Genomic DNA, 22905 nt, shown 5'->3' with positions numbered 1-22905 from the left:
CCCTCCTTAGCCCTTTACCTGAGCCTATGCGGGCCCGCGACATGGTGGGTGAGTCCAGCTTGTGGGCCGGTACCGTCAGGTAGTTGGTGATCTGACAGAGAGAGTGGACAGGGTGAGGAAGGCACTGAGGCAGGGGTTCCGCAGTGGGCTCCCATTGCCTGGGCCAGCACCCACACTGACGTGGGCGGACTTGTCTCCAGCCCACATCTGACCCCAAGATTCTAGATTAAAAAAAAAAAAAAAATAGAATAGCAATAAAAAACTTAGAGTGGCATGCCTGCCTAAATCCTGTCCGGCGCCCAGGCATTCAAACCCAATACATCACAACTGAGCTCAGCTCCTTACCTTTCAACAAGCCTTGTTCCTTTCTTGGGTACTCTGTGACCTCTACCACCCCCTTCAAATTCCTGTTCCACCCCAGTGGCCCCACCTGAGTAACCCAGTCACTCAGTCTTGCCAGCTCCACTTCCCAGTGTCCCCTGCGTTCACGTCTTTCTCTCTCTCCCTGACACCCCCACCCTTTCCCCACATCACCCCTCAGGGGATGAGGCCCAAAGCCTCACACCATTAATAAGCCTCATGATCTGCTGTCTGGGTCTAAAGTAGGTGCAGGCCCTCAGCGGAGCTCGGCAGAGCCGGAGGTGCCCTGTGGTGAGAGGCAGGAAGAGGAACCAGCCTCCAGCATGTGAGGAAGGCAGGCCCGGCCTGACACGCACCTTCTGCTCCAGCTGCCGGGCCTTCTGTCTCCGGAGCAGCATCTGGTTCCAGGCTTCCTCGTAGGGGTCGGCCACCAGCGTGTGTCTGTTGTAGGACCGCAGCTGAGGGAGGAACCGCCATCAGGGAGGGAAGGACTCAGAAGCTGGGCTGGAAGGCCAGGGCCAGGGAGGCTCTGGGTGTGTGGGAGGCAGGAGCAGGGCAGGGGGTACAGAGCAGGTGCCAGGCTGGGGCAGGACCTCACCCGCTGCCGGGTCTTCTGCAGGTTGCTCCTCAAGATTTTGCGGATCTCCTCCTCCTTGTCCTTGGACAGCGCCGGCAAGATGCGATCGGAAGTCATGGACTTGGGGTGGATGTTCCTGGGACAACAGAACACAGGTTAGGTCTCCATTCTGGCAGAAGGAGAACACAGCCCCGGGGGCCACCCCAGGCTAGGGCTGGGGAGCTAACATGGGTGCAGATACTGCCCAGGCTGGCCAGTGGCACTCACTGCATGGAGACGGTCGAGACAGCGGAAGGGATCTTGCCCATGCCGCCACTTTCCACCAGTTCAATGGCCTGCTTCATCTCCATCTTGTGGTAGAAGGCAATGAGCTGGGGCTCTTTGGAGCGCTCGCCAGCTATCAGACACTTCTTCACATACTTCTTATTAAAGCGGTTGAGCCTGTGGGAGGAGGGGGCAGATGGGGCTAGTTCCTAGGCAGGAGAAGATGTCCAGGCCCCCAAGGACCCTGAACTGCCCTTCCCATCCTCCTGCCCACCAGACCTTCACCTACTTGTCCTTCCAGTGATGGTGGCCATAGTGACCACAGATGTCCTCGATGCCTGTCAGAAGGTGGTCCAGGAACTGAAATGGGCCCAGGGCCAGGTCAAGCCTTACGACTGGGTTCCTTCCCTACCCGACCCTCCTTCACCCCAACTATGGGTCTGCTTAGCCGGCCCTGTAGTTCCAGGAGTAGCCAGGAGGTGGCGCCTTCCCCTTACTCATCCTGAAGCCCAAGCCACACACTTGGTGAGCACCGCCTCTCTGAACCCACTTGCTGGCTTCAAGCAGAGGCAGGGATGGTATAACAGCCTCTAGGGCTCCCAACTGCTCACACCACACTTTCCCTTCCGCTAGAGCTTGGCAGGGGGCCCCAGGGGCCTGAGAGACCACCTAGCACTGGGATGAGGGAAGGCGGGCTTAAGGCCCAGCTGGGCCCCGGCTCCAGCCTTCTCCTGTAACCCAAGGCCCAGCCCAGCCTCCAGTACCTGTGTGTGGATCTCCTCGTTGATAGAACGCTTCGTTTCTTGCTTTTTCTTCACAGCCAACAGGTCTACCAGGGGCCGAATGGTCATGCCCTGGAGGGCAGGCGAGTATCAGACATCCTGGCTCTGCCACCCGGCAAGAAGGTTGAGGAACCTCCCTTCTTCCTGAGGGCCTCCGAGGCGAGGAGGACCTCCCCTTTGAGGTCCTCCATCCCCCAGGACTGGGGGCTGATAACTCTCTACCTCAGTGTGTAAACGAAGGCAGGTCTCTAAAGCCCACCTCTTCCTGGAGTCAGCAGTCAGAGGTCTGACAGATCAGCCGCGGAACAAGCCTCACTGCCCATGCAGCTGGGGCCTGGGTTCAGTGCGGGCTCCCCCCAGATCTGCTCTGCAGCCCACGGAGTCCTGCCCTGCAGACGGAGAACTACCTCTGCCCTGCCTCCCTCACAGGCTCTACGTGCTCACTGGTACTTGTGCTACAATACCTGCAAGATCCCTGAAAGACGGCTCCTTAACATGTTCCCATTTCACAGATGAGGGAACGGACAGTAGAGAGGCTGAGTGGCTTCCTAAGGCCAGAAGCAGCAGGCCCAGAGTCAGGCTGGCTCAAGGGGGTCAGCACCATGCCACCTTCAGTGAAAGCGGGCTTGGAAACCCACCAGACAGACTCAACAGCAAGGTCAAGATAAAGCAGGGTTTCTGAGGACGGAACAGAGCAGGAGGCCAAAGAGGAGCTCGTTCCTGTAAAGGGACAGAAACTGCACCCCACTCCAAGAGGGCTCTCCATATCTTTTTCTCATGAAAAGCCAAAGGTGTGCCCATCTGGCACTATGTGAGGACTAGTGTCCAAGAAAGACAGAGGATGGAAGAGAAATGGACGCCCAACAGAGCACCTCACCTGTGCCACGTCAGTCAGCTATGGGAGAGCAGTGTGCAACATCCCACACGGGCCTCCCTTGGGGAGGGCGGCTAGGGACAGGAGCGGAGCTCTGCTAAGCCTGGGTCATTTAAATGCTCAGAAGTCACTGGCCGCAGGCTTGAAAGGCTCTTGGGGATCACGTAGCCCAGTCTCCTCACTTCACCAATGGGAACTGAGACACAGAGAGGTGCGCCTCCCGAGAAACACAGCTAGTGAAGCATTAGCCTGAGCCCGGGCCTCAGGCTTCCTGGCTCAAAAGATGGTCCAGCTGCCTGTGCCGTGCTGCTGGAGACGACAAACCCTGAACCACTGCGGCAGTCCGGTCTCAGGCCTGCCAGCTGCCCACGTCACGTCAGTGGCTCTTAATGACGTGGGGCAGCACTCTGGTCACCTCACACGCTAATCACTGACTTCACAACGTCATTACCACAACGGAGGACTGAGGCCACCGAGAGGAGGCCTTGCCCAAAGCCACGCGGCAAGTCACCGACAGGGTGCCCACCAGAAGAGTCAGGGTCCCCAAGGCAGGGGCGTGCCCACCCCAGGCCCAGCACCTGCACAAAGACTGTGAAGAAGATGACAGTGATGATGGCAGTGAGGAACAGGTCGCACATGGGGAAGTGCTTCTTGTCCAGGAGGTAGCCCAGGGAGAAGGCGATGGCCCCTCGCAGGCCCCCGTAGGCGATGATGAACTGGTCCTTGGGGGTCAGCTTGACAATGCGGAACTTGTTGATGAACCAGGTCAGGCCCAGCACACCTGCCAGCGGGCAGGCGGAGGGGAGGTCAGGTTGTCCCCGAGCCCCTCCACTCAGGCCCACCTCGCTCACTCACTTCCTGGGTCCCTCAGCCCAGGACCTCAGGGGGCCTTTAAAGAGTTCCTCAACCTGCACCTCTTCTGAAGATATCCCAGAGGCCTTCAGAGGCTCCAGGTCAAGGGATGGGAGGAGACAACAAAATGGTAAGTGCTGTTACTTATTAAAACAGCTGGGCAGGAAGGAGATAATGGTCCTATTCTCTCTCCTTTCCTATATACCGGAACTGTCCATAATAAACCATGACTGCACGATGCGGGCCGGGGGGGAGGGGTGCAGGAGAGCGCTTTGTCTGGTGCACGAGGCCCTCGGTTTGATCCCCAGCATCACAAGACACACACACACAAAGCCTGCCTGCCCACAATAAAAATCCCACCCGTAATCCCAGCACTCATGACGCTGAGGCAGAAGGATTACCAGGAGTTAGTCTAGGCCAGCCTGGTCTACATAGTAAGATCTTGTCTCAAACAAACAAACATAAAAAACTCCAAACAAAAAACTAAAAAATGTAGAGGGGGACAGGGGAAGCCACCCACAGCCCATTCCCTTCCATACAACACAACCCAGCTAGCACTGTGTCACACACATTAGACACGTGAGAGCCCAGATCTTACACACCTCAGCACACATATACAACATACAGCACCACACACACATACCACAGTCCAGCTCGTAGAGACACCCACACCCACACCCCACAACCTAGCCTCGCACTGTATGGACATCGCCCCTCCTCGGCCTGGCTCCTTCCCACGGGGCACATACACACACTCCTCCCTTGGCCTGGGTCTGGCCCTTACCCAGTACCCGGGCGATGAGGCAGAAGAGCAGGGTGCTGATGACGAACGTCCAGTTCCACTGGTGGGAGCCGGCCACGGTGGAGACTCCGAGGAAGATGAAGATGAGGGTCTCGCTGACGCTGCTCCACATCTTCAGGAAGTACTTGATGGTGGTGTGGGACTTATGGGAGATGTTGGCCTCCACGTAGGGCCGCATCACTACTCCCGAGGCGATGAGTCTTGGGGTGAAGAAGAAAAGGGTTCAGGGGTGAGCTGCACCCACTCTTAACAGGCTGACCAGACGCCTGCTTACTAGGCGACTCGTAAGGACCAAATACCCACTGTGTCGCCTCGACACACAGGGCCAGGGAATTCTTGTATTTTGCAGACAAGAGATGGGACTTTTAGAAAAATAAGGTCACCTCCATTGTCCAGCTGAGGTGAGTCAGTGCAAGAGACTAAAGTCTGTGCAATTCCAAGGTCTTGGCCTTTTCCCCAAGGCCACACTGCACCTGCCCAATGACAGCTAGGGACAGACAGACTCTCTGGTCTCTCGGGTTTCCCTCTGCATAGGATCCTGCCAACGCACAGGGTCCCACTAGCTAGTGGTTCTCAGCCTCCCTAACACTGCGACCCTTTAACACAGTTCCTCATGCTGTGATGACCCCAATCATAACATTATTTTCACTGCACTTCATAACTGTAATTGTGTTACTGTTATGAACTGTAATGTAAAAATCTGTGTTTTCTGATGGTCTTAGGTGACCTCTGTGAAAGGGTCACCACCCACAGGTTGGGAAGCACTGCTCTAGGGACCTTTGCAGGCTTCTTCCCTACTACCCAGAATCCCCCAATTTAGACTGGCCTCTTTACTGCTGTTCTCTTTTCCTCACTGACTTGCGTCCCATGGCCCACTTCAAACTCTAACAGGGAGCTCAGGGCTTTTCTACTCAGGCGGGGTGATATGCTCGTGAGCTCTTTCTAGGGAGCCTGTGCCAGCTTCCATCTAGTCATTCACTTGGGGAAAAGGGAGGAAGTGGCAGGACTGAGACCCTCAAACTCAGGGCTTCTTCCTAGGGAGCACGGAGATCCTGCCTCCCGTGCCCGAGACTAACCCTAACACTGGTTGCTTTTTGGCCCATCTGCTTTCAGGCCACCTTCAGATTCCTGAATCCCAGAGTCTACTGGAGTGTTCCTATGGGCAGCCTCTGATGACCTGGACCGCTCCAGTGGACACCGGTGGAGTCTGGAGTCCAGAGTCCAGGTACTGGGGAGCTCCTTGGTGATCACACAGATCTGGGGATGTCACGCCAAGTAGCTTCCCCTACCGAGCCTGTCACCCTGCCACGCCCAGACTCACGCCATGATTCCTGACAGGTGGAAGAGCTCGGCTGACAGGTAAGCCATGTAGCTGTAGAGGAAGACGAAGAGCGGCTCGATGACGCGGATGTGGGAGGTGAATCGCGAGGTGAAGGCCGCGATGACGCCGTAGACCACGCCCACAAACACCCCGCCGAGGCTCACTACGAAGAAGCTCAGGAAGCCGAGGAAGATGTCCGAGATGCCCACATATTCATAGTTGGCAAACTCCTCAAAGAGGTGATAGAGGACCTGGAGAGGGCAGGCAGGCTGGTGGGCAGGAGGGCAGGGCCCTGGTCCCACGTCCCACGGCTCCCTGGTTATCCCACCCATGCTCATCTCATCCCTCCACGATCCACAGCCACGGATACAGCCTACCTATCTGGCGGCAGGAAACCCTAGTGCTAAGCATGTGTAGAACCTGGGCTGGGGCTGGGGAACCTTCCTTTGGAGGCCCGCAGCACACCCTGCTGGTAATGAACATAGACTCCAAAGCCGGGCAGCCAAGCTACCATCCTTTGTACACACGGCCAGAGACCTCGCCTTCTGTGCTTCAGTTTCCCACCGGTGGGAGCAAGGGGAGTGAGCGCCCATGTCACAGGGCTGTCACGGAATTAAGTTAGGAAAGTGCTCGGCAGGATACTCCCCGGGTGCCGCCCTACCGGTGGGGTACCACTGAGTCTACTTATCTCTGTTTGAGCATGTATAAACGGAGACCTTTCTGGATTCCCTCTCCGTTAGTTAACACGAAGCAGGACGTGAATAGCAAACCTGTTAACCTCTGAAAATGCATGGGGCCAGGTCATCTGGGACCCACCAAGTGGGACCGACAAGTCTCCACTTAAACAAGCTGCCCAGGGCACTGCATCAAACAGCCAAGCTCAGGCGCAGTGGAGCCGGAGGCCCGACAGCGTCCCAGCCCTGGAACAGGACAGTCTACACATGGGGGTCACACACCGACCATCTTTATTGTATGCAGGCCAAGGATCCCTATCTCCTTGCTAGAGGGAGGCTCAGATATACCAACCAACATGCCAGGGGGGCCTGCCAAGGGGCAGGACTGGGCCCAGAACTTGCTCCCTCAGTCTCTGGGTTTTGTTCTGAGGGACTGACGTGGCGGTTCCCCAGTCTACTCAAGTCCAGCCCTAGACGGCTCTGCCAGGAACCAGATGGGGAACTTCCAGGCCTGGAGGAAGGGGAGGTGGACAGGAGAAGGTGATGGGACAGAGACCTGATGCCAGGCAGCTAGGTGCAGCATCACTGTCTTGGAAATATGGTGTCCACACCTGTACCAAGCTCTAGAAAAGGCCCAACTTGGGCCTGGCTGGACTCCAGGGCTGCCCGGGGGACCACGCCTATCTGGGAGGCAGGATGGGCCTTAGCAGCAGGTGTGCTCGGCCCTAGGCTAACCTCACTCCTGGCCTGGGGTGCTCATGAGTGCTCAAGTCTACTGGAACAGTAGAGGCCAGGTCCTCCTTTCTAGCCTGGAGCTATGACCACAGAGAGAGGGATGAAAAGCAGAGAAGAGAAGAATATGGTGTGGGCCTGTGTGGGTGTGGGTGGGGTGTCATGTGACTCCAGCAGCACTCATCAGCTAGACGCCTCCATTTCCTCATGGGGTAACACTCGGATAAGAATGCCAGTGTCCTGGTTGTCTTTTGCTATCTTTACACAAGCTAGAGCTACCTGGGAAGAAGACCTTCAGTTGAGAAAAGGCCTCCGTCACAGACTGTCTGGAGCCAATGCTGTGGGGCTTTTTTTTTTTAATTCAAAGGCTGATGAGGGAGGACCCAGCTCACTGTGGATGGCACCACCTCTGGGCAGGTGGTCCTGGGCTGAACAGAAAGCAAGCTGAGCAAGCCAACAAGCAGCACTGTTCCCCAGTTTCTGCTGCTTCAGTTCCAACCTCCGGGTTCCTGCCTCGAGTTTCTGTCCTGACTCCCCTCAGTGACGGGACGAGACCTGACTGTAAGCAGAAACAAAGCCTTTCCTCCTCAGACTGCTTTTGCTCGTGGTACTTGATCACAGCAACAGAAACCCTGACAAAGACAGCCAGAGGCACTCTGCAAACCAGATAAGGCGAGACGCATTCGGACCGGACCACCTAAGGGTGGCCCCACGGTCACCACTGTCACCGCTGTCAGGACATGCGCAGACCCTACACACCCAGGCCTGAGTTATCAACCTGATGCAAGCATGTCTTTGTTTCCAGTGGTGCCAACATGGATCCGTAGCCAGACTCAGCTGGGGAGGGTTCAGCTAGGTACCGACTGGTTTCAGACACACATTACTAAGCAGAAGTCCTATAGGAATCCCAGGGAAATGACAGGCTAGCTTCTGTGTGTAACCCTTTGGCAGGGGCTGCTGCTACAAGAGACCAAGATGGAGAACTGAATGATCAGGTTAGACTCGCTGCTTGAGAAGCGGCGAGGGACACAGGAGCAGAAGGAGGAGGAGGAGGCTGAGGCCGAGGCTGGTAAGCAATAGTCTGTTTCTATGGAGGTGTCACCTCCAAAGGGGCTGGCGATGGCAGAGTGCCGTGCCAGCAGGATTGGGCATGGACCTCTGTGTCTTTTGTGTTTTTCTGTGTGTGCAGACCCTTTCTTAGGGGTCCAGTTTTGGAGGGGACAGAATGCGTGTGCACACCTCGGCTTCCTGAGGAAACTGGCTGATAGACATGTACAGACACACACAGTTCTGCCAGGTGCAGGTCCTTGCCTGGCCCTAGGCAGAGAGCACTACTACTCTGTCAACAGAGAGGCCTGGACGAGGAAGAATCTCTTGCTGAGAGTCACATAAGACAAAAATAGTCAACCTAGACCTACTAAATTCACTTATCACGTTCTACAGGTTTGGGGGAGCAGATTCCTTTTTGTTTCCTTTGCCCTAAACCCTGCACATACCAAATTCTCAAATGGCCAACACAAGAGCTAAAAGGCTCCTTGGAGATGAAATGGGCCGTGAGGAAAAGAAGGCACAGAGAGGTTCAGTGATTGGGCAAGACAGCCACAAAATGCAAGCTGACCAGGGAGTCAGGGGCCTGCTGGGCCAAGAGCTCCGGTCCTGGAGGGCAAGACCGGGCCAAGCACACTGCCTCAAATCTCAGCCTCGCCACATTCTAGCAGGCTGTCTAACTTCCGTGGGCTGTTCCTAGTTCTGAAAGGTGAGACCAGCACATCTCTCCTCAGGTTGTCCTGAAGAGTAAGAGAGGGAATCCACGTTCCAGTGCTCAGAGCAGTGTCTGGCGCACAAGCACGGAGGGACACTGGCCATCTATCCCGTCCTCGGTGGGAGGATAAGGCGTTGCTCGGGCCCCATGTGCGTGGGGTGTGGCCCCGCCCCCTCACCACAGTGACGGCATCATTGAGCAGGGACTCCCCGAAGACCAGGATGTGGAGCAGTTCGTTGATGTGGATCTCCTCGAAGACGGCCAGCACGGCCACAGGGTCCACGGCGGAGATGATGCTGCCGAAGAGCAGCGTGTCCAGCAGGCCGATGTTGTTGATCTGCTCACCGCCCACCAGGCACACGGCGTACAGGAGGCCCCCCAGGAAGAAAGCGTTCCACAGTGTGCCCACCACAGCGAAGATGAGGATGGTGCCCAGGTTCTCCGTGAACTGCCGCAGCGGCAGGAAGTAGCCGGCGTCCAGGATGATGGGCGGCAGCAGGAAGAGGAAGAAGACGTCCGACTGCAGGAAGGGGGGCGTCTCGCCAACGCCCTTGATCAGGCCCCCCACCAGCAGCCCCACCACGATCAGCAGGCAGCTCTCCGGGACGATGCTCGAGATGGTGGGGATCACATGGAAACCTGTGAGGGGCGAGAGAACGGGAGGCCGTGGGCTTTTCAGGGGAGCCAGAAGAACAGGAGTTTGGGGACAGGACTGGGGACCGGGAGAGCATCTGGCGAGAGGTGCACAGGCTTGGTCTCAGAAGGCCGCTCTGTTAACTCTCTGAGCCTCGGCTTCCTTGCCTGTAAAACGGAAGGGATAGTACCAGCTTCACAGGGCTGTGGCATAAAATAAATGACTTTTAAAATTCACATTTATTTTATATGTGTGCGTGTGCATGCATATACATGTGAGCATGCACCATGGCATGTGGTTGGATGCCAGAGGACAACTTGGGGGAGTTGGTTCTTTCCTTCTATCATATGGGTCGTGGGGGGTTGAACTCGGGTCCTCAGGCTTGGCAGCAAGCACCTTTACCTTCTGAGCCACTTTGGGCCGATGTTTTCACAGAACATTCCCCAACTGTCTCTGTCACTGTCATAAACTGTTGGAAAGCAGCAGCTCTAGACACCTCTAGCAGACAGAAATTAAACCGATGACCAAAGAATCCAAGGCATCACGCTATTCCTGAGCCCATGGCAGCTCTTCAGGCACAAGTTCGGGGAGGCTGACTTACGTCCCATGCAGGGAAGAAGAATCGAATGATTCTGTCTCGGGGAAGGCGGCGAGCTCCATACCATGGAGGTGTGTAAGTCACAGGCTGACAATGAATGGTGTTAAAGTGGAGACGGCAGAGAGACAGGAGAATCTAAGGGCATCAGTGCCAGGAGCAATGTGAGGACAACAGGCCTGGATCTGCAAACCTGCAGAGCACATGCAGAGACCTCCAACCCCAGACCCGCAGGCAGCAGACGGCTGGACATAACCGAGGCATGCTTTTCCGGACCCCAGGTGGCTGCTCCTGACAAGATCCCAAGAGCTCAAAAGCATCAGTCAGTTTTGGCAAGTGAAGTGAAATCTCTTTGCCACCCTACCCTGCCTTTAGCCCAATCCCATCCACTCTAAAGACAGGGCAACAGAGGCTGAAAACGTAAAGGGACTTGCCCAAAGTCAGAGCAAGTCATGGCAGAACCACAAGGGAACCCAGATCTGATGATGCCAGCTCCCAGCCAACTCCATAGTTGTGAAATTTAAGTTCCCCTAGCCTCCTTCCCCATGAAGCCATCCTGACACCCACCAACCATTTCCCTAGTGGTGTTGGCCACCAGCAGCATGCCGTTCTGTCACGGACCATGCCGAGGCTCCAGATCCAGGCTCTGGGGAGCCCAGGTTTGGTTACAGAGCCAATGGTCTTCCCTATGAGCTCTTTGGTTTGGTTTTGCAATAGGAAGTAACGAGGACTATGGGGGTCCAGCCCCTCGATAGTCCCCTCCCAGGGTCCGCGGAAGGCTCTATCAACCAGCTGAGAATCTTAGGGTCGGTAAATCAGTCTACGCACGCAGAGTTCTTTGGTCCATTCGCTTTAATTCCTCTGGCATAACATCCTTTATACACAGCTTCAGTTCTGTTCTCATGTCTAGCTCCTTTCTTGTATGATTTCTCTCTATATTTATCTACTGTCCCCTCTATGTTCTATCTTAATTCCTTCATCTAGTTCTGTCCCCTCTAGGTTCTCATCTATCTAGTTCTTTACCCTATCAGCTCCTCTCCTGTCTCCTTCTCTCTCATCTGGCTCTTCCTCATCTTGTTCTTCCCCATCTGGCTCTTCCTCATCTTCCATCTCGTTCCTCTAGCCCATCTCGTTCTTCCATTCTCTTCTCTCCTCTGTGTCCTCTCCTGCCCTGGGAGATCTGGTATATATACACTTACAAGCAGTATTTCCTTAGCAGTGCAAAGCCAGGCTTCCAGGGTCCAATGGAGGGGTGATAAAAATAGGCTTAATTGACACATCCGCCAGGCCTTCTCAAACAGGTAGCCTGGATACTTAAGTCTGTTCTAGAGAGTACAAAGGTATCTCTGATAAGGTACTTTCCTCCATCCGGTGATGGACCTGGCCAGATGCTACCAATAATGATAATTACAGGGAGGCTTGAACTGGGAGTTCTGGCTGAGCATAGCTGTTAGCACAGAGGGTTATCTAAATATTCCTAGAAGTGGTTAGGTAAGTAGTTAGAGGTCTATAAAGTTAGTAAGGCTGTAAGAAAGGAGGGCCTAAGCTAAATTGTATAAAACTATTACTTAGTGTCCACCTGGCCTAGGCGGCGTCCTCTAGTGAATTTACTGTAAGTCAGGAGACTTGTACGTGGGCTGCTATCACTTGTTAGTCCTTGGAAGTTGGGCGCCCCCCTGGGTGGTGTCTCCTTGTGGAATTTAAGTCAGGAGACTTTCAGGTGGGCTGTTATCATTGTTAGTCTTTGGCAGTTGGGCGTCCACCTGGGTGGTGTATCCTGTAGTCCTTGAAAGTGGCTAAGGGAGATATCTGATTCCAGAGAAAGCCTTTCCCTGAGGCTGTTCTCCAAATTACCTGGAATGTGTATGTCCAGAGAGTGCTCAGTCTACACTGTTAGTCCTTCTTAGGGAAAAGTCAATTGGGAAAACTATGAAGGCACACATGATTTTCATAACAGAATACAGCTGATATATAACAAGCCAAGTAACACCAAAAACTCCTTGGGATTTGGCTTCCTCTGGAGGAATTCCATGATCTCTCCAGGTAGTGACTTTGCCATAACCAGCTGAGTTCTTATGATATATTTCTGCGGCCCGCAGCAAGGAAGGTGGGTGAAGACCTGGGCACCCAGATGCAATGTTGGGTACCCGGACCCCAAAGCCAGCTCAGCCAAGAGACAGTGACCCCCTTTGCTCAAGAATGATGCTCCCTCCTCTTCTCTGCCTAGCAAGCTCTGAGCTGGCAAATTCCATAGTAGGTGTTGACTTGAAAAGACCCATGATCCTCAGGGACCTGCCTGACCAGATCTTTGCCTTCATTATCCCCCATTGGGAAGGAAGGACAATTCTCCCGAAAGCAAAGCCCTGCTACGTTCAGGTGCTGACCCAGGCAACGCCAGTACCACCACAGTCCCATACAATGCCAAGCTCCCCGGAGACACTGAAAACACACTAGGGAAAAACACGTCTCCATCTTAGGGTAGGAAGGAACCTCAAAGCCACCTTGTACATGTTCCTGACTTCCAAAGTCACCTTGTACACTGAAAAACTGTCTAGGCTGGAGTCCACCAGTAACACCCAGTGCTCAGCTGCCGGTCCATCTCTTGTCCCACTCTCCTCCCCGGTCCCTAATATTCAAATTCTTTGCAGTTTCCCCAAGCAAGCCGTTCTCTTTTTCCGGGAGACAGGCCCCACGGTGGCTGGTTAAGTGCATCTGCCCCTGCCCTCCCAGGTCCTTCCTGAGCATCCCGTCTGCCCTGGGCACAACAGGACTCTCGCTAGGCCTCCTTCTCACACAGCCTTCCAGCCAGTCACCGCCCTTTGTTCCTGGCACCCACAGGGACCAGGCAACCAGCTCAAGAGTGGAGTCAGGGCCACAGCTCCTTACCCAGAGACCTGCACTGCCCTGAAAAGGGACTGTGGGACCTGCCACACCGTGAATCTTGAATGGTTCTCAGTCCTCCACGGTTTTGTTTTGTTTTTTCGAGACAGGGTTTCTCTGTGTAGCTTTGCGCCTTTCCTGGATCTCGCTTTGGAGACCAGGCTGGCCTCGAACTCACAGAGATCCACCTGGCTCTGCCTCCCGAGTGCTGGGATTAAAGGCGTGCGCCATCACTGCCACTGGGCCTGGGAATAGAATTCTTATAATGGGCCAGAAAGCAGTTTCCCAAGATCAAGAATGCAGCTCTAGGGACTGGTAGATGGCTCAGTGGGTAAAGGTGCTTGCTGCCAAGCCTGATGACCTGAGTTTGACCCCTGGGTGCAACACAGTGGAGAGAACTAATTCTTTTTTTTTTTTTTTTTTTTTTAAAGGTTTATTTATTTATTATGTATACAGTGTTCTGCCTGCAGGCCAGAAGAGGGCACCAGATCTCATTTCAGATGGTTGGGAGCCACCATGTGGTTGCTGGGAATTGAACTCAGGATCTCTGGAAGAGCAGCCAGTGCTCTTAACCTCTGAGCCATCTCTACAGCTAATTCTTTTTTTTTTTTTTTTTTTTTTGGTTTTTCGAGACAGGGTTTCTCTGTGTAGCTTTGCGCCTTTCCTGGAACTCACTTGGTAGCCCAGGCTGGCCTTGAACTCACAGAGATCCGCCTGGCTCTGCCTCCCGAGTGCCAGCTAATTCTTAAAAGCTGTTCTCTGATCCTCACAGGCAGGCTGTAGCACACATGTGAGCACACATACACACACACACAAATAAACGCTTTAAAAAATGCCGCCCCCCCCAAAAAAAGAGTCCGGCTCCCCCAGCTGGCCTTCCTTGAGTGTCCTGGGTCCTGCTCTACAGCGTTAGCAACAACACCTGCCTTGGGGGAAGACAGAATTGAAAGAGACAACCCCGAGGAAACAGAAGACAGCATCCACCTCCGCCCAGCAGAAAGGCTGGGAAACGCCTCTTGTCGGGTGTTCTCCTGCCTGGAGCGAGTGTGTGAGTGAAGCAGGCCAGGAGCAGTAACAAGGAGGATGTTTGCTGCTCCGGAAGGGCTCCCTCAAGCCAGCACCGTGCTGGGAGCACATGCCCTCTCCCAGGGACAGGAACAGCTGGGTGGTGCTGGGTAGTGCTGGGTAGTGCTGGGTAGTGCTAGGTAGTGCTAGGTGGTGCTGGGCGGTGCTGGGTGGTGCTGGGCGGTGCTGGGTAGTGCTGCACAGGACAAACCTGGGCTCTTCAAGGAAGGACTCTGCTCTCAGCCATTTGCTGGAGTGTCAGTATTCTCCCTGCCGGGCCCTGGGGGCCTTTGTGAGAAGCTCATGGGGATGACCATGCTATCCATTCTGGGATGAGTCCTCTATGGCAGGGGAACAGCTGGGGTTCCTACAGATGAGAAGCTGGTGCTCTGAGAGGCAGGATGGCCCTCGCAGGCCACTCCTGGGTCTGGGGTCTCTTGAGCAGGGAGCAATCTGCTCGCTTCTACTGAAGACAGCCCCCAGGATAGCCGGGCTTCAGTCATGTCCCTGGCATCCTTCCCCTCCCACCTCCCCGCAGCCTTCTCTTTGGTCCTGCTTCCCAGTATTCTGCAGTGGGGCTCCAGACCTGAGGGGCCTCTAGGCTGAGTCCAGGCTGCAGGAAAGGACTGAATCTCTCCACTCTTGGCTTCTTGCCTGCAGTGGGGAGCGCGTAACTGGAAAGTGCTTGGGGGAGGGGCAGTGTCTGTCAGGAGGAGGAGGAGACTCCTTGCTTGTCCCTCTCCCAAGGCCTTGATTCCAACTGTCTCTACCCTGTTTCTCCCAAGAGTCCCCATGGGACTCTGGCTGACACCTGCAGTGAAATAGGCAATAAACAGACGGGGGTCTCTGCTGTGGGGACAAAGGGCACGCACTGAGCACTGAGGCAGGAGTCCAAGAAAAAGGCTCCTCCAGACTCAAACCGTGGCAGCGGTGACTGAGCCCCGATGGAATTCGGGTAGGGCAGACACAGTGAGAAGCAGATCTAGAGACAAGGGAGCCAGAATGGACCTCAGACAGCATTTAATTCTCCATTATACGGTCACTCAGAGAGACCAAGTGACCCGTCCATAGCCACAGAACCAGTTCCACAAGAGCTGTGTGCGGCAAAACCCGTGAGGTCCGTCCGCCCCACAGCGTCCCCTCCACCCCACAGCGTCCCTCCAGGCATCCTGTCCACCCGGAGCTGTGAGGCAAAAAGGTGTGGAATTCCACATCCTTGGCCTTACACAAACTCTTGAATGCGGCCCCGGGCTGGCCTCCCTGTGAGAAGTGCTGTGGGAGAGGAGGTGTTCATTCCTTCCCGCTGAAGCGGCAGTCTGAACATGTGTGCACACAAACGCATACTGACAGAAATGTCACTAGATTTTGGATTGACTGGGGATTCTCTGGGCTCTCTGCAGCTGCTCTGCCCTACACCATGAAAACATTTTATTCACATTTCTCAGGCTGTCCCCATCTGCTTGGGTGGGCACAGTGGAGCAGGCAGGGCTGTCCCATGCTACCCGAGGTTGCTAGGGTGACCGCATGTTCCTGGTTCAGCTTGTCTCAGGCCTCCTTGGCCTGGGAAGTTAGAGGGGAAGGCTGGGAAGAGGAGTCTCTGAGGCCCACCAGTGTCCCGTCACCAAGGACCAGGCGGCAGACTGGGTGGGGGCTCTGTCACCCTCCTGCCAGGCCTGAAGGCCGCTCTGGGGCTGCAGGTCAGCCAGTGCCCAAGGGATTTCTCTTCTCTGCACAGTGACTCCATCTCTTCAAGTCCCTCTTCTACCGCCCGGCAGCTCTTCTCAGCCCAGCGGTGAGAGACGATGCCTCCCATGGAAGCTACGGTGACCACCGTTTAGAGCAGTGTGTGGAACCATCTTGATCTCATTCGCTCCTCCAATCTTAGGATGAGGAAGCTGGGCACAGAGATTATTAAGTAACTTGGCTTAAATTCACAAAGCCAGTAACTGGGTACACAACCCAGGCCCCGGAGCCTGTTCTGAGTCATTCATATCACGACCTCTAGCTTCATTCCTAGCTGCTTTCCCAGAGGACCCACCCAGGACTAAAGAGGCCCAGTCCCCTGAAGACCAGAGGCAGCCATTTTTTCCCATGAGCCCTTCTTCCCCAGGGAAGTCCATGCACAGTCCCTCTCGCATGGCCCTCTTGAAAACCATCTGCCTTTGAAGGGACCCTCCCGGTAACTATGCAGTGAGTCAGCCAGAAGGGTCTCTGCTGCCAGCTCTTAGGGTAACAGGTGGCAGTTAATCAGACACGGTTTCTCCCGATGACCTCATCGGTGGGACACAAGAAGCAAAAGCAGCCCAGATTCAGGTACCACCCTAGCAGGTCCCCAGACAGTGCAGGGACAGGACTGTGTGCCACCACACCAGCAGTCCCCAGACAGTGCAGGGACAGGACTGTGTGCCACCACACCAGCAGGTCCCCAGACAGAGTACAGGGGACAGGACTGTGTGCCACCGCCTACCCATGCTGTGTTCCCACAGCTAGAAAAACCTGTAGCATGCAGTGGGTAGAAGTAGATGTAGTAGGAGATGATAAAGGTAAAAAATGCCAAGCAATGAGCCAGGTATGGAGTGCATTCCTATAATCCTACCCACTGAAGAACAGAGGCAGGGGGACCACAAGTCTGAGGCCTGCCTGAGCTACTCGATGGGAACTAATCTGCAAAAGGATGAGAAAGCACCACAGAATACTGACGCCCAACGTAAAAGGTGGCAGCTACTCTATTAATGCTTTCACCAAGGGGCCGACAAGGTGGTTCAGAGGGAAAGTCCGGTGGTACAAACCGGGTGGCCTGAGTTGATTCCTGGAACCCAAGAAAAAGTGGAAGGAGAGCTGGGCAGTGGTGGCGCACACCTTTAATCCCAGCACTTGGGAGGCAGAGGCAGGCGGATCTCTGTGAGTTCAAGGCCAGCCAGGACCGTTACACAGAGAAACCCTGTTTTGAAAACCAAACAACAAAGTGGAAGGAGAGACCTGACTGCACGAAGTTGTCTTCTGACCCCCACACAGGCACGGTTGCATGTGTGTCCTTTTGTGTGCCCCCACATCATGTACACACATACAATAATGACAAATAAATTTAAAGCAAAACTTCCTTCAGCTGAGTATAATATAAATACATTATCGTGACTCACTGCTGGGCTGAAAGCTCCAAGGGTGGGGACTTCTAAAGGCCAGGACTTCTGAGTCCCTGGCCTGTAGCACAGAGCCAACATGAACTACTTGTGATTGACACATTGACTTGTCAGATGTGAAGCGCAGGAAAAAGGAAGGCAGAAGGGACACTCGGAGTTCTTATGACAAAGCAAGATTTAGGGAAAAGAGTAGGCGGTGTTCCCAGAGCGGGGCTACTGGGCTGGGCTGTGAAGGCTCAGTCAACAAACGCCTAAGAACAGGGTCTGTTTCCTCTCAAGAACCTCATAAACTGGGCCTGGGGGTGGGGGAGGGAAGGCCTGTAACTGCAGCTCTTCTAGAGTCTGGGCAGAAGGACCCCAAGTTCAAGGGCTGTCTGTGCTACCACAGCAAGTTCCAGGCCCTCCTCAGCAACTTAATAAGAGTCTGCCGGAGAACAAAAAATGAAATAGACAGGCTTGGAGTGCGGCTCAGGGGGAAAGTATTTGCCTAGCATGAGGGAGCTAATGGAGCCAGTCCCAAACACTGCAGCTGCAGCAGCAGCAGCAGCAGCAACAACAGAGAACGAGGAAGTAAACAGGGCTAGAGACGACCCAAAGGTTAAGGGTGTACACTGCTCTTGCAGAAGACCCGAGTTCTGTTCTCAGCACCTGTGTTGGGTGACGCCCAACCTCTTCTAACTCCACCTCCAAAGGATCTGATGCCCTCTTCTGGCCTCTATGGGCAAGTGCACGTGCGCACACACTTAAAAAGAACAGAGTGGAGCATGGTGGCACATCCCTTTAATCCCAGCAGAGGCAGAGGCAGGCAGATCTCTGAGTTGGAGACCAGCCTGGTCTACAGAGTCAGATCCAGGACAGTCAGGGCTACACAGAGAAACCCTGTCTTGAAAAAAACAAAACAAAACAAAACAAAAAATGTGAACTAAAGGGGGGAGGGAGCAGCTCAGGGTTCATGTTTGTCTAGGATAAACGAAGCCCTGGGGCTGATCTCCAGCACCTTGAGGGGAAAGGAAGGAAGGAAGAGAGGGAGGGAGGGAGGGAAGGGAGGGAGAGAAGAAGCCGATGATAATGTTCTTCACTCAGTCGGGCGTCACACGCTCATGAGCCACTGTCCAATACTCTGTCCAGCACAGAGAAAGGAGCACGTTTAGTGACATTGGGATGTGAGGAGCAGGGCTCACGTCTTCAGGTGTCTCTTCTCATTTCCTATTACACCCCGATCCTTACCTGATAGATAATGAAAAGGATCAGAGAGGTAGAGTGACCAAGGCTACAGAACTGGGAAGGGCTGCCATAATTAGAATTCAGGTCTCCTAATTGCTGGTTCTTTGAGCTCCACGAAATCTAAGCCTGTCAGGATCAACAGAACAAGAATTCAAGTCTGCCATATGCCTCCCCCACATAAACAGTCAGAAATAAATCTGCTCCCAGTACCTGGGCAGGAACCATCCCCATGCCCAGAAAAGCCGGTCTCTCTGTGCCTCTCCCCAGCATTCCCATACAGCAGCTGTCTCCTGTTCTAATCCTAAGATCAGGGCGTCTTTCTAGGTTGGGGGGGGGGGAGGGAGGACACATAGGGTCCCACCCCTAGGAATAGCAAGTCCACATAATAAACAGCTAAAAATCTACCTGAAATCACAACAGCCATGCTGAGCTGTCTGGGCCAGGAAAAGAAGGCTGAGCCAGGGAGCCAAGAGGCAGTTCCAGCCTGGACAACGTGCCCTACGAACCCGGAGCCCGCGTCCTCCAGCCTTCCCACTCACCGAGCTCACCACAGAGGGGCCTTTTTCTGTGTGTCCTGTCAGAGTCAGGGGCTGGCCACAGAAGCACCTGCATGCTGTGATGTGCCCGAGGCAGCTGGGAAAGGACAGACAGGACAGACAGATGGGCTACAGCAAGCGTGAGAGCCATCAGCCCGGGAGGAACCCACGGGGATGAAGCCGGCATCATCTCGGGGAGGCCTGCTGGGAGAGGCTGGTCCTGATGTAGATAGCTGTGACCAGCCCTAAAGAGCTGTGCAGTTCTCACCCTCATTGAGAGACCCAGACCGCCTGGCTGCCCAACTTCCCAAGCTCCACCCTTGGCACCTACAAAGTGGGAGGGAGAACCGACTCCCAAAAGCTGACCTTTGACCTACACGCATCTCCTCTCGGTTTACGGGAGCTTTTTCTTTCTTTATTAAAAATTCATTTTTTCAATTTTTTATTTTTTGGTTTTTCGAGTCATTTGTTTTAAAGACAGGGTTAGCTATGTAACCCAGGCTGGCCTCAAACTCACAGCAGTCCCCCTGCTTCCTGATTCAGCCTCAGGTTAAAGAAGCGAGCCTTTGTTTTCCTGGTGTCTCCACTCAGGTTCTACCTCACCACCCCCTTTCCGGTTGACATAAGTTTCCCAGTCCTGCTCCTGTGTATACAATGAGGGACTTTCAACTTCTACCCACTTCCCAGCCAGACATCACCTCCTCTAGGAAGCCCTCCCTGCACACTCCAGACTGAGCCCGCTGTTTCTCCAAACTGAACATGCTCTGGACCTTCTACATTAGAGCCCATCTGCTGGGCACCCCAGCACAGCATGGTCCCCAAAAGGGTGACACTGAGGAAGCTAGGGTGCAGGGGACAGTGGGAGCTTCCTAAAAGTCATCAGATCCCTCTCAAAGAAGGGGCGGAGAGTATGGACAAACAAGCAGAGAGCAATAACCTCTGATGCCTTCTGAGGCTTTGAGGCCGGACAGTGCAAAGGATGTTGGCCCACAGGCCTGAGACACGCGGGCTGAAGCATGCAGAGCGGACACTGAAGGCCTCCGAGGGTCCCCCATCAGACCGCACCCCCATCTATATGGACTGCAGCCAAGTCCTACTGTGACCGACCAGCCTTCACCCTGTGGAAAGAACACTTCAGTGACCTCAAACCATGGAAGCCCCCTCCCCGCTCAGCAGCAACACGTCTCCACGAAGCCAGTCAGTGAATTCCCCTCGCAGTGAGTGCATGATGACTCACACAGGGCGAAGGGAAGGACAGGGACCAGGACAGCAGTAAACAGTGTGTGTTGACAAGAGACAGAACTGGTAGCCACAGCACCAGCAGGAGAGGCCTCCAGCAGCCAGTACCGTCGTTACCTGGAAGGGAGACCGGGGCTGTGTGGGGCAGGTCAGTGGGATCTCAGGATCACGAGTCTCAGCGGTAGTAGGGACCATGTGACACACATTGATTTCTTTCCATTTTCTTAAAATGGACATGGACCCCTCTGGTGATTAATTTTGGTTTTATGAGACAGTCTCTCTATGTAGCCCTGGCTGTCCTGGAACTCACTCTGTAGACCAGGCTGGCCTCTGCCTCCCTGCTTGCTTTGGTGATTTTTAAGCAGGCCCATGCTAATTTAAAAACATTTGCTAGCCCTACGTCCTTTTGCCAGGACTAAGTGCTTTTAGAAGGCATCGTCTCCGAGTCTCCTTTTCTCTATAGCACCAGCCCAGCCCCATTGCTAAGTTTACTTTGGGGACTCTTTTCTGCTTCTCTAGTTTTGTTTTGTTTTATTTTCAGGCGCTGAGAACAGATTCCAAGGCCTCTATCATGCTATGCAAGGACTCTACCAGAGTCATATTTTTCAGACATTAGTTAAAACAATAAATTTAAGTTTTAAAATCATGTTTAAGGGGCTGGAGAGATGGCTCAGTGGTGAAGAGCACTGGCTGCTCTCGAAGAGGACCTGGGTTCAGTTCCCAGCACCCATGTCAGGTAACTCATAACCAACCACCTCTAATTCCAGCTCCAAAGGATCCAATGCCAGAGGATTCTTCTGGCAGCTGAAAGCACCCACGTGCACATTGTGAACACACATATACATCCAGGCACACTCATATACACATAAAATAAATATTAGAAACAAAACAAACAGCCAGGTACAGAGGAGCACACCTTTAATGCCAGCTCGGGAAGCAGAGGTAGCAGGATCTCTGAGTCTGTGGTCAGCCTGGTCTACAGAGTGAGTTCCAGGACAGCCAGGCTACATAGTGAGAACCTTAATCCCAACTCCAGGGGAATCCCACACCTTCTTCTGGCCTCCTCAGGTACTGCATTCATGTACACATACTCACACACAAAAAAAACTAAGACTAAAATGGAAAAAAAAAAAAAAACTACGTACAAGTGGTTGACTATTCTTGGGGACTTTGACACAAAGCCTCACCTTCTTGTCTCAGTCCTAAAGAGCTGTGTGGTTCCCACCCTCATTGAGAGACCCAGACCGGCTGGCTACCCAGCTACCTAAGCTCCACCCCAGGCACCTACAAAGTGGGAGGGAGAACTGACTCCCGAAAGCTGACCTTTGACCGCTACACATGCACCAAGGCACACGTGCCTCCCCCACAGAAAAGATCTTAAATGTAATCTTTTTTTAAATGATCATAAAGAGATTGGGTGTGAGTCAGGTGGTGATAACGCACACTTTTACTTCCCAGCAGAGACTGGGAGGCAGAAGCAGGTGGATCTCTGTGAGTTCGAGGCCAGCCTGGACTACACAGAGGAACCTTTCTCAAAAAAAAAACCACACAGGCATAAAAGAGAAAGACGGGGTGTGAGGGAGCATGCCTTAATCCATCACTTGGAGGCATGAACTTAAGGCCAGTCTGGGCTCCATAGTAAGTCCCAAGTAGGTCTGGGATACAAAGCAAGATTCTGTAACAAACCAACAAACGGCACACGAGGAAAAGGCTAGACACACAGCCAAACCTACAGTGTTTGGGGGCGTTTTACGCAGAGGGACCCTGGTCCTTCCTCCTCTCATACCCTGACTTATGGAGTCGCTTTACTGTAAATAGATAGCCATGCCTAAGCCATGACAACAGAGCAGTTCCTCACAATGGCAGGCATTAGAGTGAAAGGTGGTTTCTTGTGCTCTGGTAACCTCTCCCGAGAGCCTCAAACAGGCCCTGTCTGTGTCGCTGGCGGTACCGCCGGGCAGCCTTGGTGTCTGGTTTCAATGCACCTTCACCCCACGGCACCAGTGGCACTGGGAAAATCTAAATGACATTCCTGGCAGGGCGAGCGCTCTTGGCTCCCCAGCTTTCAACCTGGGGGTGAGAAGGGGGTGACAACAGAATGCTGGAAAGGACCCAGTGTCCGCTCACTGTGTCTTCCTTTCATTCCTGCTGGCCTGGTGTGTGCCTGCCCGGCTGGGTTCTTGCGCCCACACCCACTCCACTGCTGGCCTAGCCTGGCCTGGGCATGGCCTAGCCTGGCCTGGGCAGTGGAAGTGGTAGCTTCACCGGCTCCCGTGCCTCGTATCTGAGGTATGCCCAGGCCTACGGAGAAACAATGCTCTCATGTTTCAGAAACTTCCAATGCTTCTGTTGCTAGAAACTGTAGAGCTCTGAGAATGCTAGATTTTCCTTTCTCTTTCCGGTGGGGCAAGATACAGTCTGCAAAACGCAGACACAAGACAGAACTGAAGTGGAGCACATCAAATACCTGTGGTTCCTAGGCGACCCTCTCAGCCTGAAGGCCCGTCTAATTCCGCAGCCTCAGGAAGAGTTCAATGCATTGTGTGTGACCCGCTCCATGGGACCTGCACTTGGGCACAGATGTGGCGAGGT

General features: G+C 54.0%; 1 protein-coding gene across 1 annotated transcript in view; it reads right to left on the bottom strand.

Moving 5' to 3' along the window:
- The window catches only part of Slc9a1 (solute carrier family 9 member A1), a 58061-nt gene that overhangs the window by 2479 nt on the left and 32677 nt on the right, over positions 1-22905 (bottom strand). Inside the window, exons 2-11 of the mRNA XM_028888112.2 lie at positions 9179-9639; positions 5833-6083; positions 4494-4711; positions 3436-3638; positions 1966-2055; positions 1491-1561; positions 1205-1378; positions 959-1073; positions 717-818; positions 19-91 (exon numbers count right to left, since the gene is read on the bottom strand). Coding sequence (XP_028743945.1) covers positions 19-91; positions 717-818; positions 959-1073; positions 1205-1378; positions 1491-1561; positions 1966-2055; positions 3436-3638; positions 4494-4711; positions 5833-6083; positions 9179-9639 — 1758 coding nt within the window. The remainder of the gene's footprint in view (positions 1-18; positions 92-716; positions 819-958; positions 1074-1204; positions 1379-1490; positions 1562-1965; positions 2056-3435; positions 3639-4493; positions 4712-5832; positions 6084-9178; positions 9640-22905) is intronic.

This window comes from Peromyscus leucopus, chromosome 2 (genome assembly GCF_004664715.2).
Source record: "Peromyscus leucopus breed LL Stock chromosome 2, UCI_PerLeu_2.1, whole genome shotgun sequence".
Taxonomy (NCBI): Eukaryota; Metazoa; Chordata; class Mammalia; order Rodentia; family Cricetidae; genus Peromyscus; species Peromyscus leucopus.
This window is presented reverse-complemented; position numbering and strand designations above follow the sequence as displayed.